Genomic DNA, 8,501 nt, shown 5'->3' on the forward strand with positions numbered 1-8,501 from the left:
AATAATCAACTGTTGCTTCTATACTGTCCCCACTTCTCTACTGTCCCCACTTTTCTGCTTTCTGCCCTGATCCCTAGGCACTGCTGGCTGCGTGGAGCTCACAGCTCTCTCAGGCAGGGCTGTCAGGGAACCCACTGCTCCTTCTCCTCTCCCTTTCTTCCTGCAGGGAGCTCTGGCTTGAAAGGCAGCTTCTTTTATTCTCCCAGTCTAACACACTACTCCCATAGTTCTGACTTGTGGTAGCTTTTATTTGCAGATCCTTCTCTTAGATAAGTAGGTGGGGCTAACACTTGTGTGCAGGTTGGGTGATTTTTGTTGAATTTTAGATGTTCAGCTCATTGTTGTTTCAAGGGAAGAGATCTAGGAACATCTCTCATTCTTCTATTCTTCTGACGTCACTACTCTGCCCATTTTTTTGATCGGGTTATTTACTTTTTTGTTATTGAATTGTATGTTTCTTGTATATTTTGGATATCAATCACTTATCAGATATACCATTTGCAAATATAGTATGGGAACATTTTGAGACATCTGAGACAGGCTCTTGTAGTTTATTTTTTTCTGGACAGATTTTTGTTTATTGTCTTAAAGTGTAGCCCTTTAAGGCCCTTGGCTTTGTGGGGCCTCAATTCTAACTCTCCTCTTCTATGCTCAGGCTACTGCCTTTGCCTCCATGGTCAATGAAACACAAGCCCTTTTCGGAATTGCTAACCTCTCCCATGCAGGGCAGCCAAAGTGTTAGCCCCACCTACTTATTGTTTTCAGTTTTCTCTCTGTGGTAGTTACAATAATTCCCTACCTCAAAGATGTCTGCATTTTAATCTCCAGAATCTGTGAACATACTAGATTACATGGCAATTGGAATTAAAGCTGATAATCAGCTGGACTTAAAATTTGGTAATTATCCTCAAGTATATGGGTGGGCTTGATGGAATCACAAGGGTTCTTATAAGTGGAAGAGGGAGGCTGAAGCTGAGATTCAGAGGAGATGTGACTACAGAAGTGTCAGAGAGGCAATGTTGCTGGCTGTGCAGGAAAGCCAAAGAATGGTGGCTTCTAGGAGCTCAAAAAGCTACAGAAGCTATAGCAGGTGGCTTCTAGAAGCTCAAAAAGCTACAGAAATGGATTCCTTCCTGGCGATTGCAGCCCAGTTCTGAACCTCAAAAATATAAGATAATAAATTTATGTTGTGTTAAGCCACTAAGTTTGTGGTCATTTGTGTCATTCCTATGGAACTCACAGAAAACTAACACACTCTCCAAAATGTTTGGCCTTAAGTCTTTTACTTTTCTGTGGACTCATCATCCATTTAAAAGGACACTTGTTAGGTTCTATCTAGCATTTCTGTGATTTGTAATGGGAGGGTCTCCACCTCTCAGTCTACCACATTGCTGCAAATAGAAGCCCAGCCTTCGCTTTAGAAAAATTCATACTATCTTTTATTCTCAGGCAATTCTGTGCCTTTTTATTGGTGAGTTCAGTCTATTTAGAGCGATTATTGAAATATGAGGTTTTCCTATAGCCATTTTATCTATTGCTTTCTGGTAGCTCGGTGTTTCCATTGCTTCCTTATCCTTGTGTGTCTGGGTTTTTTTGGTTTTTTTTTTGTTTGTTTGTTTTGGTTAGGTTTTGTGGATTTTCCCTCTGGTCCTAGGTTGAATCAAGAAGAACTGGAAAATCTAAATAGACCGATCAATTGTATGGAAATTGAAACAATCATCAAAAATCTACCAAAAAGTAAAAGTCCAGGGCCAGATGACTTCACCAATGAATTCTACCAAACAAAGATTTAATACCTATTCTCCTCAAACTCTTTCAAAAAATTAAAGAGGAGATAATACTTCCTAATCCATTTTATGAGGCCAATATTACTCTTATAACAAAACCCAGTAAAGATAATACACAAAAAAGAAAGCTACAGACCAATATCTCTCATGAACACAGATGCAAAAATCCTAAATAAGTTACTAGAGAACCGAATACAGTAACATATTAAAAAGATTATACACCATGATCAAGTGGGCTTCATCCCAGGGGAACAGGGATGGTTCAGCATATGCAAATCAATCAATGTGATATACCACATAAACAAATTAAAAAATAAGAATCATAGGATCATATCAATAGATGCAGAAAAAAGCATTCAACAAGATACAGCATCCATTTATGATAAAAAAACACTTAACAAAATTGATATAGAAAGTACCTTAATATAATAAAGGCCATCTATGACAAACCCTCAGCCAACATTACACTGAATGGTGAAAAAGTAAAAACCTTTCCTGTAAGATCAGGAACAAGGCAAGGCTGTCCACTATCACCACTGTTATTCAATATAACATTGGAGGTCCTAGCAAGTGCAATCAGGCAAGAGAAAGATATAAAAGGCCTCCAAATAGGAAATGAAGAAGTCAAACTGTCACTATTTGCAGATGACATGATTCTCTATATAGAAAACCCTAAAGACTCCATAAGAACACTACTAGAAACAATAAGCAAATACAGTAAAGTAACTGGATACAAAATCAACATTCAAAAATCCATAGTGTTCCTATACTCTAATAATGAAATGTCAGAAAAAGAAGTAGAAAAAAATAATTCCTTTTGCAATTGCAACAAAAATAATAAAATACCTAGGAATAAATCTAATGAAACATGTCAAGGACCTATATAATGAAAACTATAAGACCCTATTAAAAGAAATTAAAGAGGATACAAAGGAATGGAAAGATATTGCGCTTTCTTGGATTGGAAGAATCAACATACTTAAAATGATCTTATTACCTAAAGCATTATACAGGTTTAATGCAATCTCCATCAAAATTCCATTGGCATTTTTTAAAGAAATAGAACAAAAATTCATCAGATTTGTATGGAAGCACAAAAGACCCTAAATTGCCAAAGCCATCCTGAGAAAAAAGAACGAGGCTGGAGGCATCACTCTTCTCAACTTTTTTTTTCTCTCCACCCCCCTCAGCAATTTATTTGTGGGCCCACCCCAGGTCACAGCTCAGGTGCAATCTGACCACAGGCCCCCAGGCCCATATGAGAATTCTATGCCCTGGGCATAAGGTTGACCAGTTCACACCAGGGGAGATGCCACTGTGCTGCCAGCACTTTGGGAAGTTTCAGGGCCCCCCAAACCCCCAATTACACTTGCTGACAGTGGGGAGATAGTGGCAGAGTCCCAAGTGCCCCAGCATCAATCTCATCCTCATAAACTAAGGACTGGCAGTACATTCATGCCACCCCGACTTCACAAAATGCATTTATGGAAATGGCACAGGGCTGGGGGTGGCCTATGGGTGGGGCCAGGCCCAGCAGCACATCCAGGTCACATGTTGGCTCATTCCCACTGCAGCCAAGAGTTGTAAGTGCAGGACACGGTGTTCCAGGCATCCATGCACTGATCCATGTACATGGCGATGCACTTCTGCTTTGAATTATCCAGAGAGCCCACCGGCTTCCCAATGCACTTCTGGAAGCACTTGTCCATCATTCTCTGCAGAAGCTCCAGAGCGTTGGCTATAGCGATCTGTACCTTCACCTGCTCCATGATGATCCCTGAGTCCAGCCTGACACCACTGGAGCCCCCGAAATCCAAGCCAAAGCTGCCTTCCATGACTCTGCAAAGTCAATCAGACTATGCGTGCAACCCATACCTTATGATTTTAAATTATACTACAAAATGACAATAATTAAAACATGACATGATATTGGCAGAAAAACAGACACATGGGCCAGTGAAACAGAGAGTCCAGAAGTAAACCTATATTTATGTGGGCAAATAAATTTCGACAAAAGAGTCAAAAACATAAAATGGAGAAAGGAAAGTCTCTTCAATAAATGGTGCTGGAAAAACTGGAAAGCCACATGCAAAAGAATGAAACTAGACTGTTGCCTATCACCACACACCAAAATTAACTCAGAATGGAGTACAGACCTGAATATAAGACCTGAAACAAGAAATTGCATAGAAAAAAAAAAAAAAGCAAAAGGAACTAAACTCAGGACCTTGGACTTAAAGAAGGATTTATGAATTTGACCTCAAAGGCAAGGAATAAAGCTAAAAATAAATGAATGGGACTACATCAAACTAAAAAGCTTCTACAACAAATGGAAACCTTCAGCAAGGTAAAAGAGGCAACCATTGAATGGGACAATATATTTTCAAACAGCGTCTCTGGTAAAAGCTAATATCCTAAATATACAAAGAATAACACAACTCAGTAAAAAAAAAAAAATGGACAGGACCTGAACAGACACTTCTCCCAAGAAGACATACCAATGGCCAACAAATGTATGAAAGGATGCTTAACATTGCTAGCTATTAGGGAAATGCAAATCAAAACCACAATGAGAGGGGTGGCTCTATAGTGTAGTGGTTAGCACATCTGCTATACACACAGAAAGTCCTGGGTTCACGCCCCAGGTGGAGCCACGGGCCAGGCTCCGGGTGCGCTGCCCCGCCCCCCTAGTGTGCCAGGGATGACAGCCCCAGGGACGCCTGGCCCCAGGGGCACCAGGCCCCGGGTACACGCAGCAAGCTTATGGGAAGAGAAGCCCGCCTTCAGAGATCCAGTTAAGGGGAAATGGAACACCCATAGGTCAAGGTTGGAAGTAGTGGGTAGGATTAAAGAGAGGGAAAAAATAAAAATAAAATACAATAAAGGAATTTTAAAAAACACACAATGAGATACCATCTCATACTTACTAGAATGGCTATAATCGACAGGACAAGTAATAACAAGTATTCGAGAGGATGCAGGAAAAAAAGGAACCCTCATACACTGCTTGTGGGACTGCAAATTGGTACAGCCACTATGGAAAACAGTATGGAGATTCCTCAAAAAACTAAGAATTGATCTACCATATGATCCAGCAATCCCTCTGCTGGGTATTTACCCCTAAGACTTGAAAACATATATCCGAAAAGATATTTGCACACCAATGTTCATAGCAGCATTATTCATGGTGGCCAGGACATTGAAGCAACCGAAGTGTCCTACAATAGATGATTGGATAAAGAAGCAGTGATACATATATACAATGGAATATTACTCAGCCATAAGAAGAGATGAAATACTGCCATTTGCGACATTGGTGGACCTTTAGAAAATCATGCTAAGCGAAATAAGCCAGACAAAAAAAGTCGAAAACCGCATGATATCACTTGTATGTGGGATATAAACCTAAAAGCGACAAACAAACAGGACAAACAGAGATTCACGGACGTGGACAGTAGACTAGTGGTTACCAGAGGGTAGGTGGGGAAAGGGGTACATAGATGGGGTAAAAAGGGTCAAATATGTGATGACAGAAAGAAATCTAACTATGAGTGGTGAACACACAATGCAATATATATACCTTACTGTTGAATTGTACACTTAAAACTTACTGGATTTTGTTAATCAATGTCACCATAATAAAAAATAAAAAGTAAAAATAATTTTAAAAATATACTAAAAAATACATGGTGACAGAAAAAGACTTTGGGTGGTGAACTCACAATGCAATATACAGATGATGTATTATACAACTGTACACTTGAAACCTATATAATTTTAATAACCAATGTCACCCAAATGAATTTAATAAAAGTTCAAAATAAGCAAGCAAACACTTGGAACATAGTAGTTGCCTGATGTTTTTAAAAATAAGAAATGTAAATAAAAAAATTTTTTAAACAATATAAAATTGAGTAGCTTAAAATAACATTATTATCTCACAGATTCTGGGCATCAAGAATTCAGGTCCTCTGGGCCAGGGTCTCTCACAAGCTGCAATTAAAGTTTAGGTTAGGGCTGTTGTCATCTCAAGTCTCACTGGAGGGAGGATCCGTTACCAAGCTCACTCATGTGGGTGCTGGCAGGATTCAGTACACCACGGGCTATTGGACTGAGGCCCTCCCTCAGTTCCCTACTGCGTGGGCCTCTCTACTGGGCAGTTTGCTTTGTCAGAGTAAGCAAATGAGAAGTGTCAGAGAGTGTTGAAACTAGACAGAAGTCAGTCTTTTGTAACCTTGGATATCCCATTACTTTTGATGGATTTTATCCAATAGAAGCAAGTCTCTACTTCTAGCTCACACTTGAGGGGAGATACACAGGCAAGGCCTGATTACCAGAAGGTGGGATAATTGGAGCCATTTCAGAAGCTGCCCAGAACACACACAAGTATACTTTCCATTTTAGACATTGTAGTTTTCATCTCTAGAAGTTCGATATGGGTCATTTTTATATCTTCCACATCAACTTAATGTGAAATCTTTCCTGTAGCTTTGTGAACATATGGAATATAGTTACAAGTTTTAGCGTCCATTGTACTAATTCTATCAACTAGGTCATTCCTGGGTCCATTTGATTTTCCTTTTCATTATGAGTCATATTTTCCAGGCCCTTCACTTGCCTGGTAATTTCTGATTGGATGTCAGACATTATGAGTTTTACTTTATTGGTTGCTGGCTATTTTTGCATTGCAATAATTAGCTTTTGTTCTGGGATGTAGTAAGTTACTGGGAAATAGTTTGATCTTTTCAGGTCTTGCTTTTAAACTTTAACAGGACCAATACAGCACGAATTTAGGTCTAACTTTTCACATAATTGAGGCAAAACATCACTGAAAACTACCCTGTGGATTATGAGGTTTTTTACTCTGGCTGGTGGGAAAAGGGAATAGTCCAGACCCTGGGTAAACTCCTGGTAATCCTTTCATATGGTTCATTCCCAGCCTCTGGTAGCTTCCTTATATGCCTGTGCTAACCATGCTCAGTGGAAGACTTGAGGGACTCTGAGCAAATCTCTGTAGTTCTTTGTGCAGCAGTCCTATTTGGTACATTGTCCTTGCAAATTCTATCTGCCATAGGGTGTAAGAGCTGATTCAGGGAAAAAGCAAGAGGATAGGATAACAAGGTAGATTGTTACCAGTGAGCAGTTCACTCACAACTTTCCTCAAGGCATAAACAGGCAGGGCTAGTGTTCTTTTTAAGTCCATAACCTTTGAAAAGAGTCCAAGTCAACAGTCACTGGGTGCCTACTATATGCCAGATATTGGGGTAGAGACACAACTCAGACTAATAAGATACACATGTAAACACCAAAAAACCATAAAGGACATAGCACAGTAGAGGATAATATTAGGGGTAGGAGCAGGAGTTGGGCTTCCTGAAGATGATCTCTCAACTTACTTTTAGAGAATAGGAATTTGTTACATGGTGTCAAATAAATTTTAAAAAATCCAGACTTGGTAAGGAGAGACTTTATTTGAAAGAATTATTGCAAAGAGGGAGGGCTATTGCAATGCGGAGAACGCATAAGATCTGGGTCTCGAGGGTTAGGCAAAAAAGTTTTTCTTCTATAGGGAGGAAGAAACAAGTAGAACGAGGGTGTCAGGAAGTAGGATAAATGGGAGTGGCATGGTCGGACAATAGATGAGACAATACTTTACCCTGAGTCTAGCCTGTTCTCAGGAGGGGCTGTCGCCTAAGGGTGGGCCAAAGTCCAATGGCACAAGGGAAGGAGAGATTCTTAAACAAGGTTTGAGTAACAAGTATTTTGTTCCAACTGATCAGTGGGGATAAGCCATTCGACTAATCCTCTGAAGTAAAGAATAGTAATTTGGAAAGTCTCTGCCCTTGTCACAGGTGAACAGCGGCCAGCCATGAGTCTCATCTAAGTCATATGTGAAGGGTGGTTCTTTGCAGTAAGCTGCTTTTCAGAACACAAATGATGGGGGATTTCTTAAACAGTCCGTTTTCTAGGATCATAAGGCTCAGTAAAAATTCAACATTGTCAGTAGACAGGTTAAGGAACAAGAAAACAGTAGGCACCTGCCTACTGGGGTGTGACGGAGTGTGAAGGGCAGGTCTGTGGGCTTCATTCAGCACCTGCGTTCCTGAGCACAGGCCTCAGGTGTGGTGGCTCAGGGCCATTTTGACTATGAGCATGTGTTTGTCCCCAAAAGGCCAGCTCAGAGAAATGGAATTCAGGGATAGTGGCTCTTGTTTCAAAGCACTCCTGACAGAATGGATACTGTCTCTTCCCCTGGGCTGGCCTGTGGCTGCTTCATAAAGAAAGTGTAAGGGCACTGACCACCAGGAAATGTAATGTTGATGCAGAGCTGCAAGGAGTGGGCAGGGACCCCAAATTTAGAGGCCTTGTTTAGCAGGCTTTCCATACTCCACAGGTATGAATGCTGTTGCTTATAAGAATGAGCCTCCACCTCAAAATAACAAGTTTTTCTTCATGACCTATGCCTGTGTGTGCCTTTCTTTTAGAGAGCATTCATGTCTTGTCTTTTCCTTAACCTTTCTCTCATACCAGGAATGAAAGACAAAAAGCCCAAAGACATTTTTCAGAATAAAGAAACTAGCCAGTAAAGACCCAAGAGTACTAAGCTGCTATTAGAGAAGGAATCCAGCCTCCCAGAAATATCAGAAATGTATTCTAGGAAAAAAATAATAAGTCATTTTCTCGGAGAAGATCAACTACCAGGAGCCATGTGCA

General features: G+C 40.3%; 1 protein-coding gene across 1 annotated transcript; it reads right to left on the reverse strand.

Annotated features, from left to right (window-relative positions):
- Window positions 1–2,867: 2,867 nt before the first annotated feature.
- On the reverse strand, window positions 2,868–3,753 carry LOC120593426 (mitochondrial import inner membrane translocase subunit Tim13-like). The gene has a single exon (XM_039851249.1). It carries the CDS (start codon window positions 3,620–3,622, stop codon window positions 3,347–3,349), a length of 276 nt encoding a protein of 91 aa, XP_039707183.1. The 5' UTR covers window positions 3,623–3,753; the 3' UTR covers window positions 2,868–3,346.
- Between the last annotated feature and the right edge of the window lie 4,748 nt (window positions 3,754–8,501).

This window comes from Pteropus medius, unplaced genomic scaffold, assembly GCF_902729225.1.
Source record: "Pteropus medius unplaced genomic scaffold, Ma_sr-lr_union100, whole genome shotgun sequence".
Classification (NCBI taxonomy): domain Eukaryota; kingdom Metazoa; phylum Chordata; class Mammalia; order Chiroptera; family Pteropodidae; genus Pteropus; species Pteropus medius.